Source organism: Gossypium raimondii, chromosome 4, assembly GCF_025698545.1.
Source record: "Gossypium raimondii isolate GPD5lz chromosome 4, ASM2569854v1, whole genome shotgun sequence".
Taxonomy (NCBI): Eukaryota; Viridiplantae; Streptophyta; class Magnoliopsida; order Malvales; family Malvaceae; genus Gossypium; species Gossypium raimondii.
The window spans coordinates 39910964-39933079 of NC_068568.1; the positions used below are offsets into that span (position 1 = coordinate 39910964).

Sequence of the window (22116 nt, forward strand, 5' to 3'; positions counted from 1 at the left end):
AATCATATGTATTTATTTAAATATTAAAAGTTAAACCTTAAAGAAAAGCAATGGTTGGATTTGACTGGATTTACCATCTTGCTAATCAACGACAAAACCATAATAATAAAATCATCCATTTGCAATCTTCAATTCATAAACTATCAAGTCAAACAAGATGGAAAGCTCCAAAATTTGCCGGAAACGAATCTAAAAGAAACACAAAACCCGGATTCGGATAGCTTTGAAGTTTGAACTCATCAACAGAAGCAAATCTCATCCAACAAATTTTGGCCTATAAAACCTGACTTTAGGAACCAACCTTCAGCAACTAAAAAAAATGGACCTAAAGGTTGAAAATGGATGTATTAAAGAAGATAAAGGACTGGGATGGGGCAAATCTTTGCCAGTCCAAAGTGTTCAAGAAATAGTGAGGAATGGGTATCTGTCAGTCCCTGAAAGATACATTCAAGAAATCAAGGACAGGCCATCCTCCATTTCTTCTGAGAGCCTTCAAGCCTCACTTCAAATCCCAATCATAGATTTCTCATTGTTAGCCAAAGGTGATGAACATGAAACAAGGAAACTAGATCTTGCTTGCAAGGAATGGGGATTCTTTCAGGTAAATAAACAAGGGAACTTTGCAATACTATACAGACTTGAATCAAAACCTGGATTTTTCATCATTTGAGTTTTACAGATAAGGAATCATGGTGTGCAAGTGAAGATCCTGCAGAAGATGAAGGCAGCAATGGCGGCTTTCTTTGAGTTGCCATTAATGGAGAAAAAGAAGTTTGCAATGGGTGCAAATGATCTTGAAGGATACGGACAAGCCTATGTAGTTTCAGAGGAACAAAAGCTTGATTGGTGTGACCTCGTTGCATTAAAGACTCTTCCTCTTGAACAGAGGAATTTAAACTTTTGGCCACTCAATTTACCTGGTTTCAAGTATGTAATCCTTCTAGCCAACCCATGATACTTAATTTCCACAAGATATTTTATTCTCATTATCGTATCACAGAGAGGCAGTGGAAGAGTACTCGATAGAAGTACAAAAGGTAGCTGAGGAAATCAATGCAAACTTATCCATACTGATGGGGATGGAAAGAGATGGATTGAAAAGGTATCAAGGGGAGCTGAAACAACTAATGAGAATGAACTATTATCCGCCATGTTCAAGTCCTGAACTTGTGGTTGGTGTTAGCCCTCATTCTGATGGAGGCTCACTAACTGTGCTTCTGCAAGATGATGATATCATTGGCCTCCAAATTAAGCACAAGGGAGAGTGGATCCCTGTTAAACCAATTCCTAATGCTCTTGTGGTCAACATCGGTGATGCTATCGAGGTAGGCAATGGATAAATGTGTTCATGTTCTAATAATTATGATAATTTTGGATGAAACTTCAGAAAAAGAACACTTCATAATTGTTCTGGTTGTTGGTTAATCAGATTATGAGCAATGGAGTGTACAAAAGCATAGAACACCGAGCTATTACAAACGAGAAGAAAGCAAGGATTTCAGCGGCGGCATTCGCATATGTAGATGATGAACTGGAAATCGGCCCACTTGATTCAATGGTGGATGATCCCCATCGTCCTCCAATGTATAAGAAGATTAAGTATATTGACTATATCAGGCAAGTTTTGGCTCGCAAAATGGACGGCAAAGCTCACACTGATCTAGTGAAGATACAAACCTGAGTGACGCCACTACTGCACCTCAGAGTAACTGCTCATATATGTATATTGTATTTGAGGTAATTTAACAATTTCAATTTTTTAGGGTAGATTTAATTATTAAGGTTTTATAATTTACAAGAATTAATAGTTTGCAAAAATAGGAAACATTGTATTTTGTTTTAGTAATCCTAGTAACTTTCATAAACTTTAAAATAAAATATGTAAATTTACAAGCATTTTGAAAAGTTTGGCATCAAAAATTTCACCATTATTGTTTTGCAGGTTCATTCCCCACTTGTCTTTTCTTTTGTCATTGTGAATGAGAAAATTATATTAAAATACAGGTATTGGGGATATAAATTTTTAATTTATATTTATTAAAAAGTTTAACATACTAACATTTCGCAAATATTATCTACAACCACCAAACGTAGAATTGGAACAATGGAAGTATTTTTGGAGCAGAAGGATTTCAGGTATAATTAAAAGTTTTTCTATATTTGATTAAATTCTTATTTATGAACATTTTAACATTACAAATAAAATATAAGTCAGCGTAATGTTTCATTTGCTAAGCTGAGGAAATAATTGAAATTAAGTTTTGATTTTCAAACTAATTCTAAAAATTGGTGTACGGTCTCTTTACTTGTTCTTTCTAACTTGTGATGTTATTTTATCATTTTGTTCATTGGAGTTTGGTTATTGATGATGTTTATTTGTTTTTGTAATGATCTGAACTTTAATGGTGTCGGAAAATACGGTTTGAAATCTCATGTCTATAAATATAAATTATAAAAATATATTGATATTCAGTTTAATAATTTAGTCAAAAAAGTTAATCAAGGCTCAAGGACTAATTTGTAAAAGGTTAACGCTATAGACTTTTTAATTAACAAAAACTTGAGGACTTATATGTCAATTAAACAAAGGTCTAAATTAGTAAATAGACCAATAATAGAGAATAATAATAATATTAAACGATGATACTTAGTTGGTTTTAACTAAAGATAAAATTTTATAATAAAACATATTTACTTTAATTAATTTTGATTAACAAAGGTTAATTATATGTATAAGACACTAGTGGAAGGGCCGCCTGAGTTAGAAAAGAAAAGAAAAAAAGAAAAGAAAAGAGAAGTCTAAGTTAGAAAAGAAAAAGAAAAAAGGTTTGTGTATCAATTTAGTTTAATTTAGTTAGCTCGTGTATCAATTTGTAAAGTTGTTAAAGTTTTTGAAAGTTTTTTGTTGAGAAATGGATAAAATTGGTGTGAAATTAATAGAAATTAAGCTTAGTTTATGAAAAGGACAAAATTGTAAATCTTAATTGTTAGTTTCGTACCTTAGGGTCAAATTGAATAAAATGCAAAACTTTTATAAAATTTTGATAAGAGCATAAAGTAGAGCATCCCTAATGAATATATGTGAAATCATATTTTAATTCGAAACTCTAGATTAAAAGTTATGCTTGTCTCGATTTTAGGGACTAAAATGAATAATTTACAAAATATGCTTGGCTTTGTAATTGAATGTGAAATGGATAAAATTTTATGTTGTGTAATTGTTTAATTATTATTCATAGCTAAAGACAATGCCGAGCCAATGAGAGGGAGAGGAAAAACATGAGCCGAGGACAAGGGATGCGAGACTACAGTTTGTACTTTTATGATACAATATAGATTTAATTGCTTATAAATATGTGTGTGTGTGTGTTAATTGAATGATTGAATGTTATGGGGAGTATATGATGGTACTATGAATTGTTTTGATTTGATTTGATATGAAATATCAGTATAGAGGACTCTATTTCATAAAGAATACCACCAAGAATGGATTATCTATTATTGTGAAATAGAGGTAGGACGAGACGGACTGCCAGATCTGTTACTTGATTGAGATGAGTAAACTTTCTTTATTAATCCATAATGGGGTCTTCCTTATGAATCCGCTGGTGTGTTTTGTAAAGCATGAATCCAAATACTTGGCTCTAAAACATGAATCCATGAGGATTGTAATACAAATATAAGTCTGTTAGGACAAGCTGCAAATAGTAGTATGCAACAAGGACTATTCGCCAAGATCGGTCTTATTTGATTATCTGTAATTATTAGTGCAAAGTGAGCTATACAAATTATCTATGGGTTATCTTTCACAAGTTTGCAAGTAAGAATCCGCAAGGATTTCCTCTCAAGGAAATAGATGAATAAGAGTCCACAAAGGTAACTAGTGAAGTTAGAATCCACAGGGAAAACCCACCAAGATATAAATCATTATTAAATCTGTATTCTGATATTACATATATGAAATCTCACCAGTGAAAGCTTTATGGGTGCAAGGCTTTGCATAGCTGTAACACCCCTTACCCGACTCGATTGTCGAGTTTGAGCAACAGAGTGCCATATTAGTTGTCGGAACAACTATTGACAAATTTATAGTAAAAATATCATTTCACTTTATTAATCATGCAATCAATCAATAAACATGAACAATTTTTTTTGTCTTATATGAGCATATGAATGCTTTAAAGTCAACCCAATATCAAATAGGGACCTTTTTATAACATTTCTAAAATTTCAAATCAAGTACATTATAAATGAATCACTCAAATATTCAATCATGTCATAAACACCTAAATATTATAATACACAATTAAGTATAAGCCTTGAGCTTTTGAAAGCTATTTTGTAGACTCGAGCATGAATTAGGATCATAAAAGGTTTTGAAAGTTTAGGTTCCATGTTATGACATGACATTCTCTACGTCGTGATGTCACCAAAACATTGAGTCACGTCATGACATCAGACCACTTAACGTCAGGAGATCACAAATTGTCTATCGAAGTTGCGACGAGGGTTATTTCACATCGAGACAAGGACCCCCTTTTTTTTATGAAATTTGTCCATTTGCTACCTATTTCATGCCAAGCCAAACCTTAAGTTAACCTTAAGCTTACTTAGTGCATATATGCACATCTAAACATGCACAAAACCAATTTAAAGGCATTCCTAAACATTCATTTATCATTACTCAAATCAAATAATGCTAATTACCAATGCAACATGTCCAAAATTTTAGCACCAAAACTTATCAAAACTACTTGCTCAATTCAAACTTACCTAACATACATATACCATTCTAAATCATCATATTTTCATAGCATTATGGATCAAACCATACAATTAAATTTCATTCCAATACCTTAACACACAATTTCTCAATCAACCAAACATTTATATATAATTAAAGTCCCTAAATAATCATTTCACTTGTAAACATTCAGTCCTTCTACTATCACACATTCAATCAATTTCATCAATAAAACCATACCGAAGAAGGAAATTTGGATTGAGTAGATGGTTATTCAAAAACAAATTGGGGTAAGGCATTGAGAAAATACAATTTTATTATACTTACATTATCAATTATTTATGTAATTTAATAATGATTGTAAATAAAATGTAAGAGAAGCTCATATGTATCTTTCTCGGCAATGCACGTGTTATTTATGTGATTTATAAAATTTTATTATTTAAATAATAATTAAATAAACAACAAATTACAACGTATATTATAAGGGTAAACTACCAAAATAGTCACTTTTGTTTGGCTCAGGTTACATTTTAGTAACTTATGTTTGAAATGTTACGTTTTAGTCACTTATGTTATCACGTTGTAACATTTTAGTCATTGAGCCGTTAGTTTCATTAACGATGTAACGAAGAAGCGATGTGTACGTTAAATCATCATTTCAAACAAAATTCTAGGTTAATTTATACAATCGGTCCCCATATTTTTTCGTTTGGAGCAATTTAATTTTTTCTTTTATGTTTTTTTAACTTTCTTTCTTTTCCATTCTCTTATGCTTCTCCCTTTGTTTTCCTCCCTTCTCCATTTCTTTCAACGTAGTTTTTCTATGTTTTATTTTTTTGAACAATATAATTTTTTCGAGTGAGGCGAGCTTGTGGAATAGTTACAAATGGAAAGCATAGAAAAACCATGTTAAAAGAAATTAAGAATGGAGGAAAATAGAGGGGGAAGCATAAGAGAATGGAAAAAAGAGAGTTAGAAGAACATAAAAGAAAAATTTTAAATTGTTGAAAATGAAAAATATAGGGACCAATTGTAGAATTTAACCTAAAATTTTCGTTTGAAATGATGATTTAACATGCCACATCAACTTACCGTTACACCATTGTCGACAATTAATGACTCAGTGACTAAAATGTTACAACACGAGAACGTAAGTGACTAAAACGTAACATTTCAAACATAAGTGGCTAAAATGTAACCTAAGGCAAACAAAAGTAAATTATATTGATTATAAGGTCTAAATAAAACTTAACAAATGTTCTAACAATATTATAATTTTAAATATTTCATTAGTTTTAAAAACATATAATGTAAAAAGTATTAACTTCCATGAATGTTAAATTATATATACACCAAATCATAAAATAAAATATACATGATAACAAACATAAACAATGTTAACCATAGTTAATGTATAATGTATTTAAATTATTTTGATATCTAATTACCATAATGTTAAATATTAATATTTAATTTATTTAAACTATTTAGGAAAAAAATGTTGGCATACCAATGATTGAAATATTTTTACCAATGAACAATCTCATTATAGGTTCCGATCATATCTGCTCTTTTTGACATTATACCTATAACTGTCAATAGCCCCTCCCCAACCCATAAATAGGGGATAATGCGCTTCAGTGCACTCGAATCATATCCTCGTGCATTAACAACAATACTTATGCCAATTGAGTTAAAACTTCTACCAAATCTTTTAAACCTAAGAAATAATTAAAATAACAAATTACATATTTTTTTTATTGAACCCTAAGCACTCTGTCTATATTCTTGCTCTTGTAGTCTATAGAAGTTGCCATTGTTACTCCATTGACGGAGTTGCCTTTGATCAAAAATTTTTCTTTACACAAAAATCAACTAAAATCCTTTTAAAACACAAACAAAGTTTCAATGCCTGTAACCTCAATTTGTAATGTCCATCCTTAGATAAATTTAATTTCATATCATGTTATTCTCTATCATCTGTCTAGGTCCACCGTTAATAATAATAATAATAATAATAATAATAATAATAATAAGCTTTGAAGTATCGTATCACACAAGAAACGAACTAAAATAATGTTAATTATTATCATTATTTTTGGGTCAGCATGAACACCTATAATTCTAGAATCAATGCATATCGATGATCTGCACATGTCATGCGCCAAAATAGACCAATTAGAACAAAACTAGATCAAGGAATGCTGAATACTGACCAATTCAGTGAACCCTAATTAAGCCTTGCATTGTCAAAATAAGGAAAATTCTAGTTGAAAATCAATTTACATTGTTTTCCCAATGGAAGAAAAAAGAAAGTCAAGATTGATGGCTGGCAATCCATCATTAAACCAGTAATCCAGACAAACAAACAGCGAACTTCACGACTTTCTATATAATCAAATGCATGTTTGAAAAACCAAGAAAATAAAATATTATATCAGTAAATTCCAATGTTCAATAGATCTTTAGTTTTTATATTCAACATAACTAATAAATTAATTGTCTACCTCAAACCTGGTACATTATCCAAAATTTGGGTTTTTTTACTAAACTAGGCTTTTTGTACTGAAATAGGTTGTCAGAAAAATTATTTACGAAAATAGGTTATTTTTTGCATTGATGCCTATCTTAGAGGCGCCAATGAATAAAAAACTATTAAATTTTTTTAATGGCGCCTATTATTTTATATTAATTTTTTATATAAAATATAATTAAATTTTTTCCCGGGTCAGTATATGACCCGTATAATACATAGTAGTGACGCCTATCTCAGAGTCGCCAATGGTGGTGCCTATCTGAGAGGCGCCATTAGTGGTGTCATGTTGAGAGACGCAAATGGTCTGATTTTTCCCTATATATACCCCTAACACAGACATAATTTTTACCAAAGAAACAGAAGAAATAAGAAGGAAGGCAGAAGAAAAAAAGAAAGGAAAAGAAGAAGAAGGATAAGGCATTTTGGTTTATTTCTTTTTAAATAGAATGTAGAGTCTTGTTAGTAATTTTATTATTTGAAAGTTATTTTGTTAGGTTATTAATTTTGTTAGCTTCTGAATGAAAAATTTTTCATTAAAAATTTTATGTAATTTTTTTACATTTCGAAACTGTTTTAAGAAATTTGAAATTCTTTTTAACAGATCTAGTATTGAAGATGGAGAATCAGTTTTTTGTATGCGTTTATTTCGATGGAGAAATTTTGACAACAACCGTGGGATGTATATTTGAATGTCGCAAACAAGTAGCAATGAGATTTAATAGAAATATCTCGTTTGATGATATGAAGGAAAAAATTAGTGAAAAAATTTATAGACGTTGCGGGAGAAGGATATCAAAAGTTTTCTACAAGTTTCTAGTTTTAACAGATCCAATAAAATTTACCGAAATAGAACTTGTAGATGATGAAGATGTAGAGATAATGGTCGCTCTTTATTGTGGGACTCAGAGTAACAAAAATGCACCGATTCAGTTATTTGCTGAGTTAGCCAGTGTGGAGGCCACTGAAGATCCCACTCCATTAGGTGAAGAAGATGGAGTTCAAGCGCCGTGTATGGTGGTTTCGGTATCGTATGTTGATAGTCAATCAACTATACACGGGATCGATATTGATCTTAATGCTGCAACAGAGACTGATGTGGTTGGTGATGATGTATACTATAGTAGTGATCTTGTTGATTACGAAGTGAATAGTGAGAGTGATCCCGATGTGGACGAGGTCCCAGATGATATTGACGACGAAAGTGTGAATGAGGATGAAAACGTTAACGAGTCTTCTGTCGAAAACTAGATTCGTCGTATTGTGATACATAATAATCTTGGGGCATACATGTCTCGGATAGACCCCGATGCGGCATGGGCAGCCGAGTATGGGAAAACGAGTTCTCCGTGCTTCCTGACGTATCTACTTGGGAGGTACCTCCGACGACCTTCGAGTTTGTCCCAGACAAAAGGTTGCGTAGGAACCTAGAAGGTCGTCCGCAATCATCCAGAATCCATAATGAAATGGTCATTAGGGAGAAATCTGACGGGAAGCTGTGTGGCATATGCAGATTAGCCGGTCATAATCGGAGTAAATGCCCGCTCCGAAACTACCATGTTGGACAATCGTCTCAATCGGGTAGAAATTTATATGTACTTCATTACATAAATTGATGGTTTGAATAACAAATTTGTCTACAATTTGTTCAGTTATGGAGCAATTTGAAATTGCAAAATAAAAAAAAACCATAAAAATTTTATTTACATAGAAGGCAAAAAGTCATTATATAAATACACAGTTGACTATTTAAATTGAAAACTCAAAAAAATTATCTCCATCTGATAAATAAAATGCCAACAAAATTTATTACATAAATATGAGGTTGTTTATTACAAAAACCCCTAGAATTGATGGTTTGATGGTATGGTTCTAGGGGTATATTTTTGTGGAGCTTGACGCTCACGTTGCGAGCGATTACGGTCATCAACGTTTTCCTCAACCGTATGTTGGGGTGTGTGAAACATAGATGAAAAATCATATGTTTCAAATGCCATCGATGAACTTGATCCGGGAGAAGAGGATTACGACAACGGATACGAGCCGGAAGGAGCAGAGTACTGAGGTGGATACGAGCCCGCGAAATAGTCATCGCCCCTAATTCTGGATGATAAGAACTATCCCTAGAATGTAGTTCCGCCGCTGGGACTGGCTCTGGCTCTGGCTCTGGTGCATGATACAGATCTGGAAGGGGTTGTGTAATTCCTGTCGTATGCGGAGGGACTACCATCGACCGCCCACCAAATAGAAATGGTTTCCCTATCTCACAGTACCACTGTATGTACTCTAACAAGGGCTACAAATCCGAAGCACGATCCATCTGAGGTACCTTCCCGAACCGGTTGTTCCACATTGTACTATATTCTTCGTGCACTTCTCCCCAATTATCTCCATACCTCCCTCTCTTGTTCATCCCATGGATCTCCCCAAATTGTACTGGCAGTGTCGGGATATACTGTATGCAACCGAACTGCCGGAGTACTCGATTGCCATGATACCACTCCACTACGTTAAAATTGATAATGGGTGCGCTAATGCACCATAGGTTTGAGTGGACGTGGGCAGATGAGGGGATAACTGCCATAATTTTTGGAACAGAATACGACATCCAAATGAACTGCACAGTTAATAACACTGTTATATTAACGCGGGTCGAGTAAGATAAAATAAAAAAATTAAGTTTATATTCGAAAAACTTACCCCCTCTCTAGCATGATTCTCAATCATTAGACGGTATATTGGAACCGTGTATGACCTCTAGATACCCGGATTAGTACTCCATCTACGAAAACAAATTGTTAGAATAATATAATATAAAAAAAGTCAACTAATTATTGTAACGAGTCAAAATTCATCACCTATTAATGAGTGGAAATATATATGATTGATGACTAATGGATGCCAAGAATGACATCCAGTAAAGTGCCCACGACTGCAGCAGTATGAGGCATCCGCCTATGTCAACCGCAAAAGGATCTGTCGTCCGACAAAGTTCGCGATACAACATGGCTAAAACTGCGGACCCCCAACTGTATGAACGAGTGTTATACAAATTGGATAGTAGGGGTAAGTACATCAAGTGGACCTGATACGAGCCAAGGAGGTGACACTCAAGGGGGTTGAGAAAAAGAATGAGTCCAATGCACATCGAGCTAATAAAGGGCGAAAGCAAGTCTTGTTTGAACCTGGAGATTGGGTATGGGTGTATATGAGGAAGGAACGATTTCCTTCTAAGAGAAAGAATAAACTTGATGCACGAGGAGATGGACCATTCCAAGTACTCGAGAAAATAAATGACAATGCTTATCGCATTGATCTTCCTGGTGAGTATAGTGTTAGTGCTACTTTCAATGTTTCTGATCTTTCTCCTTTTGAATTTGATGCAGGTTCAGATTCGAGGACGAATCTTCTTGAAGAGGGGAGAATGATACGAGCCAAGGAGGTGACACTCAAGGGGTTGTTTTTCCTAGTGGTCCAATTACTCGAAGCAAGGCACGACAATTAAAATTAAAGATGAATGCTTTTATCCAAGACTTTGTTGCTACAAATTTAATTCATCCTGTTCGTGACATTGACAAATACGAGAATGCAATTCACTGGACCAATCTTGGAATAGTGAAAGCCCATAAATTAGTGAATTAATCTTTTATGTATATTATTATTATTATTATTTACTTAATTCTCATTGGTTGGGACACATCATTTATGAGTTAAGTAATTTTATTGGTTAGGTTATTATTTATTTATTTTCTTAGATAATTTTAAAGAGTTTTATTAGGATTCAATTACTCTTTAAAGAGTTTTTATTAGGATTCAATTACTCTTGTAATTTGCCTATAAATAGGCTTGTTTTCTACACATTGAGGGGAGAATAAAAAAGAAGAGTATTTGTTTTCTTTCAAATTTGTGTGAGGCAAATTTTTTTGGGAGTAGAGTGATTCTTCTCTTGCTATTTAGTTTGGAGTTTGTTACTTTCGAGGGTATTTCGGAGTTGCAAATATTCAAATTTCTTTCCCGTTCATTGGTGTTTCTAGAGGTTATTCTTCTAGGGGTTTCGTAGGGAGCCGCTCAATCATTGGCATTTTTGGTTACAAGTTAACCAAGGGTTCCATAGGGCAAATCTATCTTTTTTATTATTTATTTATTTATTATTATTTTAACTAATTTTATTTATTCTCGTTTTATTTCTAATTTGTATTTCTCTTGTGTCTAGATCCGAGATTCCGTATCAGGACCTTACTGCCGTTTGCATCCGGCATGAGTACACCCTCTATAAGGTGCACAATGTAAGCTCGAACGGCCTGCATCACCTCCCATTCATTAGCAGTACTTGGCAAATGCTCAAAATTGGCCTTTAGCCATGAAAATCTCAAACTGGTAAATTTCTCTTCACTTGGCGAGCGTCCAAGTAATTCAGCAAAGGGTAACCGGCCTAGAGATTAAACTTACGCCCGTGACCGTATTCCCGTCTATGGGAAGCCCGAGCTGTACTGCAACATCCTCTAGAGTGACGGTACACTCTCCGCACGGCAAATGAAATGTGTGGGTCTCAAGATGCCATCGCTAGACTAAAGCGAAAATCAAGTCGTATCGCAGATCAAAAGTCCGGATCAATGCCGCTAATCCAAACCCGGCTAACTCTAAGTATGATATTAGGCGTTCATCTGGCTGAAACCCTACACTATTAACACGGCCCCTCAATACGCGGCACGGACCCTGACATTATTAAATTAGCAAAATAGTTAATACAATATAATTTAATTCAACAAATAACATGAGTATCAAATAAAAATTTTATTACCATCTCATTAATAGTACTTGATATGTGATTATTATTATTAATCGAGAACCCATTTCTGCAAATCCATAATTAAAAAATGAATTCATTTAATTTGTTTCAAAAATCAATAAATCTGTTAAATAAATACAAAATCAAATCAAATTAAATTATATAAAAGTTACATTATATAAAAATTAAATGAGTTAACAACAACTATATGATTAAAAAGTCAGTTATAATTAAACTTTTAATAAAATGATTTTAATTTTTTATAAACTTATATGTTAAACTCACCAAATACTAAACTAAGCACAACAATTTATAGCTTAATCCTAAATTACTAACAAATTAAATTTTAAATAATTACAAACACAAATATTTATAACATAATCCTAAATTACTAACAAATTAATTATAAAATAATTACAATATTCATACAAAAATTACAATATTAAAATATTCATACAAAATTACAAAATTACAATATTCATACAAAAAATACAATATTCATACAAAATACTAATCCAAAACTATAAATACAAAATTAATTATAAAATAATTACAATATTCATACAAAATACTAATCCAAAACTATAAATAAATAATTACAAGATTCATACAAAATTACAATATTCATACAAAAATTAGAATATTCATACAAAATACTAATCCAAACTATAAACACTATAAATAATTTATAATCAATAATTAATAAAAAATTCACAATATCTTAATTAAACTCTTTAAATTATAAACAAAATTATTTACTAAAATAATACGTTACCTTTTTTTTCTTCTTCTTCTCTTCTTCTCCTTTCTCTCTTTTTTTTTCTCTACCGTCCATTCATGATTGGGGACCATTTACTTATAGGCTAAAAATTATGGTGTTGAAGGGACAATACCATGCTGCTCTTGCAGCCGTGCAGCGGTGGGCAGAAGGCCACCATTGGCGCCTCCCTATGAGGCACATTCATTGGCGCCTCTCTATGAGGCACATTCATTGGCGCCTACCTGACAGACGCCACCCAACCTGACCTGACCCGACCCGACCCGTTGACCGTATTTTGACCCATATTTTTTAATTTTTTTTAAAAAATAAAAAATAATATTTTATTCAAAAAAAATTTAATAGTTTTTTATTCATTGGTGCCTCTGAGATAGGCACCAATGAAGAAAGTAACCCATTTTCGTAAATAATCTTTCTGACAACCTATTTCAGTACAATTTTTTTTTTAGCCTAGTTTAGTAAAAAACCCCCAAAATTTCCTAATGAACCGAAAAGTAATAGACTACAATTTCGATCCTATATTAGAAAAACAATATAGGTTTATTTCTAATTTCTGTTTTTCAGATTTTATATATATATCTATATTGTTTTGGTTCTATCCTATGATTTAAATAAATATTTTCTATTACTATTAATTTTTTTAAGATCTGTAGATATTTTAGGTTAATACATAATTTTATTTTTCCTTGGTAGAGTTTATCTCTTTAAATTCTGTTTTAATTTTTGAAATTAAAAGGAAAAAGAATAATCTGTAGGAAAAAGAAAACTGAATTTTTCTCAATTTTTTTTGCAAAAATTTTGAGATCTTTTCTCTACATATTTCGAACATGTTTTCAGTGATAGAAGAAAGCTAGGCTATAGCTCGTTGATCACTGCAGCCGTGCTATTGCTGTACTCATCTCGTTGTTGTATCCTGAGAGACAGTTGCCCAATATTTCTCCAGCACCAAAGGAGCGGCCGAATTTGTCTTAATGAAACTGTGAAAACAGGCCTCAACTACCAGTCGGATTTTTTCCTACCTACTAGTATACAATTTCGATCTAGTTCTTATTTCAAATTTCTGTTTTTTAGATTTTTATACATAGATATCTATATTGTTCGGTTTGATCCTATGATTTAAATCAATATTTTACATTACTATTAATTTTTCCTAAACATATGGATATTTTAGCCCACTACATAATTTTATTTTTCCTCCGCAGAGTTTATTTCTTCAAATTCTTTTTTAATTCTTGGAATTAAAAGGAAAAAGAATAACCTGTAGGAAAAAGAAAACAGGATTTTTCCCAATTTTTCCTGCAAAAATTTCGAGATCTTTTCTGTACATATTTCAAACTTTATTTCAGTTATAGAAGAAAGCCAAACAAAAGTTCATTGATCACTACAGCTGTGCTACTGCTGTGCTCATCTCATTGTTGTATCCTGGGAGACAGTCGATCAACATTTCTCTAACACCAAAGGAACAGTCGAATCTGTCTTAAGGAAACTGTCAAAATAGGCCTCAACTACCACTCGGATTTTTCCCTACCTATAAGTATATAATTTCGATCTAGTTTTTATTTCTAATTTCTTTTTTTTTCAGATTATATATATATTGTTTTGGTTCGATCCTATGATTTAAATCAATATTTTACATTACAATTAATATTTCCTAGACCTGCGGCTATTTTAGCCCAATACATAATTTTAATTTTCTAAGCATAGTTTATCTCTTCAAATTCTGTTTTAATTTTTGGAATTAAAAGGAAAAAAGAATAATCTTTAGGAAAAAGAAAACTGAATTTTTTCATATTTTGAAAACTGAATTTTTTCATATTTTGAAAACTAAATTTTTTCATATTTTTCCAGCAAAAATTTCAAGATCTTTTCCCTTCATATTTTAAACAAGTTTTCAATGATAGAAAAAAGCTAGGCTACAGTTCGTTAATCACTGCAGCCGTGATATTGCTGTGTTTATCTCGTTGTTGTATCTTGGGAGACAGTCGGCCAACATTTCTCCAGCAACAAATGAGCGATCGAATCTGTCTTAAGGAAATTATCACAACAGGCCTCAACTACCAGTCAGATTTTTGCCTACCTACGAGTATACAATTTCGATCCAGTTTTTCTTTCCAAATTCTATTTTTTAGATTTTATATATATATATATCTATATTGTTCTGGTTCGGTCCTATGATTTAAATCAATTTTTTACACTCCTATTAATTTTTCCTAGACCTGTGGATATTTTAGCCCAATACACAATTTTATTTTTCCTCAACAGAGTTTATCTTTTCAAATTCTGTTTTAATTTTTGGAATTAAAAGGAAAAGTAATAATCTTTAGGAAAAAGAAAACTGAATTTTTCCTGATTTTTCCTCCAAAAATTTCGAGATCTTTTCCCTACATATTTCGAACCTGTTTTCTGTGACAGAAGAAAGCTAGGCTACATTTCGTTGATCACTGCAACCCTGATACTGCTGTGATAATCTTGTTGTTGTATCCTGTGAGACAGTCGATCAACATTTCTCCAGCAGCAAAGGAGCGGTCAAATCAATCTTAAGGAAACTATAAAAACAGGCCTCAACTACCAGTTGGATTTTTCCCTACCTACAAGTATGCAATTTCGGTCCAGTTTTTCTTTCTAATTTCTGTTTTTCAAATTTTATATATATATATATATATATATATATATATTGTTCTGGTTCGATCCTATGATTTAAATCAATATTTTACATTACTAATAATTTTTCCTAAACCTGCGGATATTTTAGCTCAATACTTAATTTTATTTTTCCTCAGCAGAGTTTACCTCTTCAAATTCTGTTTTAATTTTTGGAATTAAAAGGAAAAAAAGAATAATCTTTAGGAAAAAGAAAACTAAATTTTTCCATATTTTTCCTGCAAAAATTTCGAGATCTTTTCTCTTCATATTTCGAACCAATTTTCTATGATAGAAGAAAGCTAGGCTACAATTCGTTGATCACTGCAGCCATGATACTGCTGTGCTCATCTTGTTGTTGTATGCTGGGAGACAGTCAACCAACATTTCTTCAGCACCAAAGGAGCAGCCGAATTTGTCTTAAAGAAACTGTGAAAACAGGCCTCAACTACCAGTCGGATTTTTCCTTACCTTTGACTATACAATTTCGATCCAGTTTTTCTTTCCAATTTCTATTTTAGATTATATATATATATATATATATATATATATATTGTTCTGGTTCGATCCTATGATTGAAATCTATATTTTACATTACTATTAAATTTTCCTAGACCTGTGGATATTTTAGCCTAATACATAATTTTAGTTTTCCTCAGCAGAGTTTATCTCTTCAAATTCTATTTTAATTTTTGGAATTAAAAGGAAAAAGAATAATCTTTAGGAAAAAGAAAACTGCATTTTTCCCGATTTTCCTACAAAAAATTCGAGAACTTTTCCCTTCATATTTCGAACCAGTTTTCAATGATAGAAGAAAGCTAAGCTACAGTTCGTTGATCGTTGCAGTTGTGTTACTACTGTGTTCATCTCGTTGTTGTATCCTGGGAGACAGTCGACCAATATTTCTCCAACACCAAAGTAGCAGTCTAATCTGTCTTAAGGAACTGTGAAAACAGGCCTCAACTACCAGTCGGATTTTTCCTTACCTACGAGTATACAATTTCTATCAAGTTTTTATTTCCAATTTCTATTTTTTAGATTATATATATATTGTTCTGGTTTGATCCTATTATTTAAATTAATATTTTATATTACTATTAATTTTTCCTAGACCTGCGGATATTTTAGCCCAATACATAATTTTAATTTTCATTAGCAGCATTTTATCTCTTCAAATTCTGTTTTAATTTTTGGAATTAAAAGGAAAAAGAATAATCTTTAGGAAAAAAAAAACTTAAATTTTCCCATTTTTTCTGCAAAAGTTTCGACATATTTTCCCTTCATATTTTGAACATGTTTTCAGTGATAGAAGAAAGCTAGGCTACAATTCGTTGATCACTGTAGCCGTGCTACTGGTGTGCTCATATCGTTATTGTATCTTGGGAGATAGTCGACCAACATTTCTCTAGCACCAAAGGAGCAGCCAAATCTACCTTAAAGAAACTGTGAAAACAAGCCTCAACTACCAATCGAATTTTTGCCTACCTACGAGTATACAATTTCGATCCAGTTTTATTTCCAATTTATGTTTTTTAGATTATATATATATATATATCTATATTTTTCTGGTTTTATCCTATTATTTAAATCAATATTTTACATTACTATTAATTTTTCCTAGACTTACGGATATTTTAGCCCAATACATTTTTTTATTTTTCCTCAGCTGAGTTTATCTCTTCAAATTCTGTTTTAATTTGAAAATAGAGTGATACGAAATGGAAAATGTTGAGGTTAAATCTCAATGAACTTAGTAAAAGTCTCGTATATGAGGTTACGGGTTGATGCCCGATGGTACCGAGCTCCAATGTTTGTTGCAGACTCGAAGACACATGTGACATATATTTAGCCTGTACTAGTAATCTGTTGTCGTTTAAAGGTTTAGCCTAGACTGGTAACTTTAATGTATATTAAGCACTAGCCAGACTATTTGTTGTGTAGGTTTAACCTAGACGGGTAACCAGGCACTATTGTTTAAGATTAGCTCGGGCGAGTAATTGATATTATTTTCACCTGTAAACTGAGTTCTTTTATGATGTTTCATTGGGTAGAAATAAAAGATGGAAAATGTGAAGTTATGAAATTGGTGTTGGCAAATGGATGAACATGATATGAATTTGATATACAAATTGACTTGTGATGGAATTATGAATATTTGAGGTTATATATATGGTTTTAATTCAAAACCTTACCTATTTGATGATGTTGTAATATGCCTTGGTAGGGATAAAAGTTTTGCATATTGAATTGCATGTGATAAGTAATTATGGTAAGCTATTTGTTTATATTGTATGAGCTCACTAAGTATTTATAATACTTACCTGTGTTACTACTTTTCTGTAGATTTTGGACATCCGGAACGTGTCGATCGGATCAACGTAAAGCACATACCTCCATCTTCTGATTCGATAAACTTTTGAATGTTTCGAGTTTGGTTATATGTGGCATGTACATAGGATGGTCAAATACTTGAAATGTAATGAATGTGTTCGTGTTTTGACATTGTTAAATTTTGGTTATATAAGCATATGCATTTGGTAACCTAATGAAAAAGTGATTGGTTATTTGTATATATGAATGGTAAAAACATTGAAAGTGAGATGCATACAATCTTGCGTATGCCATGATATGAACATGAATTAAATTATCACTTGTGATGACTTATGTATATCGTTTATGATGGTGTCAAATGTGGCATATTGGTTTTATGTTTAGATGACTATTTGAAAGCTATGTTTTATCATGAAAATGAACAAGTTTTGGGTAAGTTCATGTTGGTTGATAAGTGTATTTTAGGTCATTTTGGGAATTGATTTGTGACATGTCTCAAACAAGTTACTTTTGCTTCACACGAGTTGGCACACAGTCGTGTGTCACACACGAGCAGGTGACACAGCCGTATGCTTATTGTAAATTAGGGAAAATTGATTCGCACGGTCTCAGTTAGTTACATGGCCCAGCCATACGGCCATGTAACTCCATAACCACACGATCTCAGCCTGTCACACGGTCATGTGGCTCCTGTTTTGCATTTTTACCTTTCTTTTTGTAAAAGTTTCAAAATAGTCATGATTTGTTTCCGAGCCAATTTTAGAGCTTTCCTAAGCTCAATTTAAGCCTGAATTTGTTTGTATAGCATGAGTTGTATGTTATATGAGATTTATTTCATGATTAGTTGAATTTTACATTTAAAGTTGTATGTTCTAGTTCTGTTATTTACTGTAACATACTGTAACCTGATTTCGGTGACGAAAACAGGTAAGGGGTGTTACACAAGCATGGATTAAATAAGAGAAATTTTAAAGGTTTGTCAAATTGACATATTTATGTGCTTTATTTTGATAAAAATTTTAGTACGATTCTACTAATTTTATTGTTTACCAATTAATTTCTATATGGGTTAAGTGTAAATCTAAAATATGTGAAACAAGTGAAAATATGGGGTCACATATAATATTTGGGCTTGGGCATGGGAGTAACAATTTGATGTACAAGACTTTTATTAAAAGTTTAATTAAGATTATTTATTTAAATATTATTTGTAAAGTTATTTACTAAAAGTTTAATTAAGATTAAATTTTATCCCTTATATTTTGTTTAGATAAATATTTAATTTTTTTCATTAAGAAATTATGTAGGGTAAAACACTAGGAATCATTTCTAGTTTAAAAACAAGAAATTGCATAGACAGAGACATCCTTTTTTTCCTGAGTTTGGCTTTTGTTTTTTTTTTTTCAGAAGAAATAAAATTTCTTTTTTCTTTCTTTTTGGCTTGTGCCATTCCCTGTTTCCATTCTGCTCTTTTCCTTTTATTTTTCCTTTTTGCTTTATTCAATTCTGAATTCCTTTGTTTTATTTTTTATTACGAGTAACTATATTATTTTCTAGCTAAAGCTCGATAAAATCTCGATATTTGAGTTGTGAGATTCGAAATCGTACTTGAGTCTTTTCACTTGGGTATTCAGTATTTGAGTTGGCGTAGTTTGATTGGGAGTACAGTCAAGTAGCTCCACACAACTGAGATCGTTAATTAGAGCTACATTCTTCTAATTTGCAAAGATGTCGATGAATTAAATCGTGAAAGCGTCTTTTGGGGTTATTCATTTTGTAAGGGTTAATCATCATACAGTTCTCGGTTAATTTATAATTAAGGAATAATTAGTGGTTGAGGCATCCTCCATCATTATAACGGATTACTAGTGAGCAACAAGACATCCATAGTTTGTGATCAAATTTGGGGCCGAGACTGATGTCATACCTGAGGCTAGAACATTCATCAATTGGGTTTATTTTATTTTATTTCGAATTCAAGTTTTATTTATTATTTTATGAAATACTCTGATTGTAGGAAATTGTAAGTATTATGTCAACAAAAATAGATATAATCAGAACCTATAATAAAATTATTAAAAGAATATATATCAAACCTTGTACTCTCAAACATCTTAAATTTTGAAGGCAAGTAATTCAAAATAAAAGAAAATATCGCACGAGGTGATTTTTTTTTCGGATATGCTGAAAAAGAACTTATTTGAGAAAGTAGCAACTTTTTTAAATGTTAGTGTCCAAGTTTTTTTTAATTAATATTTATATTAATAAAAAACAACAATGAATAACCGCCGTTGACGACTGTAAAATAATAATAAAAAAAAAACCCAATAATCTTCAACTTTTCAGGTTATATAAACATCGTATCCCATCAAACAGCAGCCAAGGATCCATAAAATCTTAGTAACCTTTTCATGTCGATTTGTTGTTCATAAAGAAGTACCTGAGAAACTACAAAGGAAAAATGGAAGTGAGAGTTGAAAATGGAGGATCTTGTGAAGTTGGTAAATCGGGGTGGGGTCAATCTTTGCCAGTTCCAAGCATTCAGGAGATTGTGAGAAGCGATTTTCAATCAGTTCCCCAAAGATACATTCATGAAAATAAGGGCGGGCCAATTATTCCCGAGGATTTGGCTGATTCTCTTGAAATTCCCGTCATAGATTTCTCATTTCTAGCCAAAGGTGACGAAGATGAAGTCCAGAAACTACACCTTGCTTGCAAGGACTGGGGCTTTTTCCAGGTAAATCCCATATCCCCCCCCCCCCAAAAAAAAAAAAACATGTATTTTACTTGGAGTTCAAATCAGAAAAATTGGAAATCGGCTCAATCATTATTTTGGTTGAGTGTAATGAAGTAATATTAAACGCAGGTAATAAATCATGGGGTGAAAGAGGAGATCCTGGAGAAGATGAAAGCAGCGGTAGCAGCTTTCTTTGAGCTACCATTCCAAGAGAAAAAGAAATATGCAAAGGCAGAAAATGAAATAGAAGGATATGGTCAAAACTTTGTGGTCTCTGAGCACCAAAAGCTTGATTGGTCTGACATGATTTTTTTATTCACTTTCCCTTCTCAAAATAGGAACTTCAAGTTCTGGCCCCTCTCTTTACCAGGTTTCAAGTATGTACCCTCCAAGTTTATGTTATCTTTTGAATCATTTAAAAGCATTATAAATTTCGATTTTCGAGTTGTAGTGATTATTGCATGGACTGTATTTTGACAGAGAAGCATTGGAAGAGTACTCGAGAGAAATGCAAAAGCTAGCCGAGGAACTCCAAGCCAACTTTTCAGTATTAATGGGGTTGAAAAGAGATGGGTTAAAAAGGTTACAAGGGGGGGAGCTTAAACAAGGCATAAGAATGAATTACTACCCTATTTGTTCAAGGCCTGATCTTGTTCTTGGGATTAGCCCTCACTCAGATGGCACAAGCTTCACTTTGTTGCTGCAAGATGATGATGTCACTGGCCTCCAAATTAAGCACAATGAAGCTTGGGTCCCTGTTAAACCCATCCCAAATTCACTTATCGTCAACATTGGTGATGCCACTGAGGTAATATATATATATATATATGTATCATATGAGTTTGATTTTAAGCTCCACAGTTATGCTGATTTTTTATTCTTTGGGGTTCAGATTCAAAGCAATGGAATGTACAAAAGCATTGAACATAGAGCCGTAACAAATGAGAAGAAACCAAGAATATCAATTGCAACATTCATGTTTCCAGATGATGAGCAAGAAATTGGTCCAGTTGAAACAATGATAGATGACCAGAATCGCCCCAAATTGTATAGAAACATCAAGTATGTTGACTATGTTAGAGAAAAGTTTTCCAGGAAAATGGAAGGAAAAGCTCACACTCAATTTGCGAAGCTACGCGCGACAAGTGATCACTAATTTTTTTTTCCTTCAATTAAATTGATGCTACTAAATTTAAAATGAAATAATGTTGATTGTTATCGATATTTTTCTGTCAGTTTAATTTAATTTTTGAAGATCAGTGCTAAGTATATTATTATATGCTTAACGTTTGTTTTGGAATTCGATATTTTTTTAGTTTCGAATTTTAGGTTTAATGTTTTATTTTAGGTATAATGAGATTTTATCATATCATCATTTGAATTTTTTTAATTTAAAAATAAAAAGTTTGTCTTTAATATTTTATTTAGATTTTATTTAAAAATTTTAATTTTTAAATGATGTTGTGGTATAATATTAAATTACCACGTTATCACTCCTTAGCTAAATCCATGTTTAAAGATCAAATTAAATAAAAAAGAATGTTGTCAAGTTCTTGGACTA

General features: G+C 32.1%; 2 protein-coding genes and 1 long non-coding RNA gene across 4 annotated transcripts; all 3 read left to right on the forward strand.

Annotated features, from left to right (window-relative positions):
* The first annotated feature begins 141 nt into the window (after window positions 1-141).
* LOC105778809 (protein SRG1) lies at window positions 142-1953 on the forward strand. 2 transcript variants are annotated; one of them, XR_001128889.2, is made up of 5 exons: window positions 142-601; window positions 680-927; window positions 1001-1325; window positions 1430-1737; window positions 1943-1953. XR_001128889.2 is itself a non-coding variant. In XM_012602570.2 (4 exons), exons 1-4 carry the CDS (start codon window positions 320-322, stop codon window positions 1679-1681), a joined length of 1107 nt encoding a protein of 368 aa, XP_012458024.1. In that variant the 5' UTR covers window positions 142-319; the 3' UTR covers window positions 1682-1941. The 2 variants fall into 2 exon arrangements, 1 of the variants encoding a protein (XP_012458024.1); XM_012602570.2 differs by lacking the exon at window positions 1943-1953 and having other exon boundaries at window positions 1430-1941.
* On the forward strand, window positions 1950-3475 carry LOC128040574 (uncharacterized). Its single transcript, XR_008195311.1, has 3 exons — window positions 1950-2004; window positions 2095-2136; window positions 3240-3475. It is a non-coding gene; the product is annotated as an uncharacterized LOC128040574 (long non-coding RNA).
* A 16738-nt stretch (window positions 3476-20213) lies between these two features.
* On the forward strand, window positions 20214-21855 carry LOC105781004 (S-norcoclaurine synthase 1). The gene is made up of 4 exons (XM_012605567.2): window positions 20214-20555; window positions 20685-20932; window positions 21036-21363; window positions 21448-21855. The coding sequence occupies exons 1-4, from the start codon at window positions 20280-20282 to the stop codon at window positions 21709-21711; spliced, it is 1116 nt and encodes a 371-aa protein (XP_012461021.2). The 5' UTR covers window positions 20214-20279; the 3' UTR covers window positions 21712-21855.
* Window positions 21856-22116: the final 261 nt, after the last annotated feature.

What these genes read in the sequence shown, in the direction of transcription:
- LOC105778809 (XM_012602570.2), top strand. Translation starts at nt 320, where the DNA reads ATGGACCTAAAGGTTGAAAATGGATGTATTAAAGAAGATAAAGGACTG. An exon ending in AGGAATGGGGATTCTTTCAG is followed by an intron (nt 602 to 679) that starts GTAAATAAACAA and finishes TGAGTTTTACAG; the next exon opens with ATAAGGAATCATGGTGTGCA. An exon ending in CTCAATTTACCTGGTTTCAA is followed by an intron (nt 928 to 1,000) that starts GTATGTAATCCT and finishes ATCGTATCACAG; the next exon opens with AGAGGCAGTGGAAGAGTACT.
- LOC105781004 (XM_012605567.2), top strand. Translation starts at nt 20,280, where the DNA reads ATGGAAGTGAGAGTTGAAAATGGAGGATCTTGTGAAGTTGGTAAATCG. An exon ending in AGGACTGGGGCTTTTTCCAG is followed by an intron (nt 20,556 to 20,684) that starts GTAAATCCCATA and finishes TATTAAACGCAG; the next exon opens with GTAATAAATCATGGGGTGAA. An exon ending in ACATTGGTGATGCCACTGAG is followed by an intron (nt 21,364 to 21,447) that starts GTAATATATATA and finishes TTTGGGGTTCAG; the next exon opens with ATTCAAAGCAATGGAATGTA.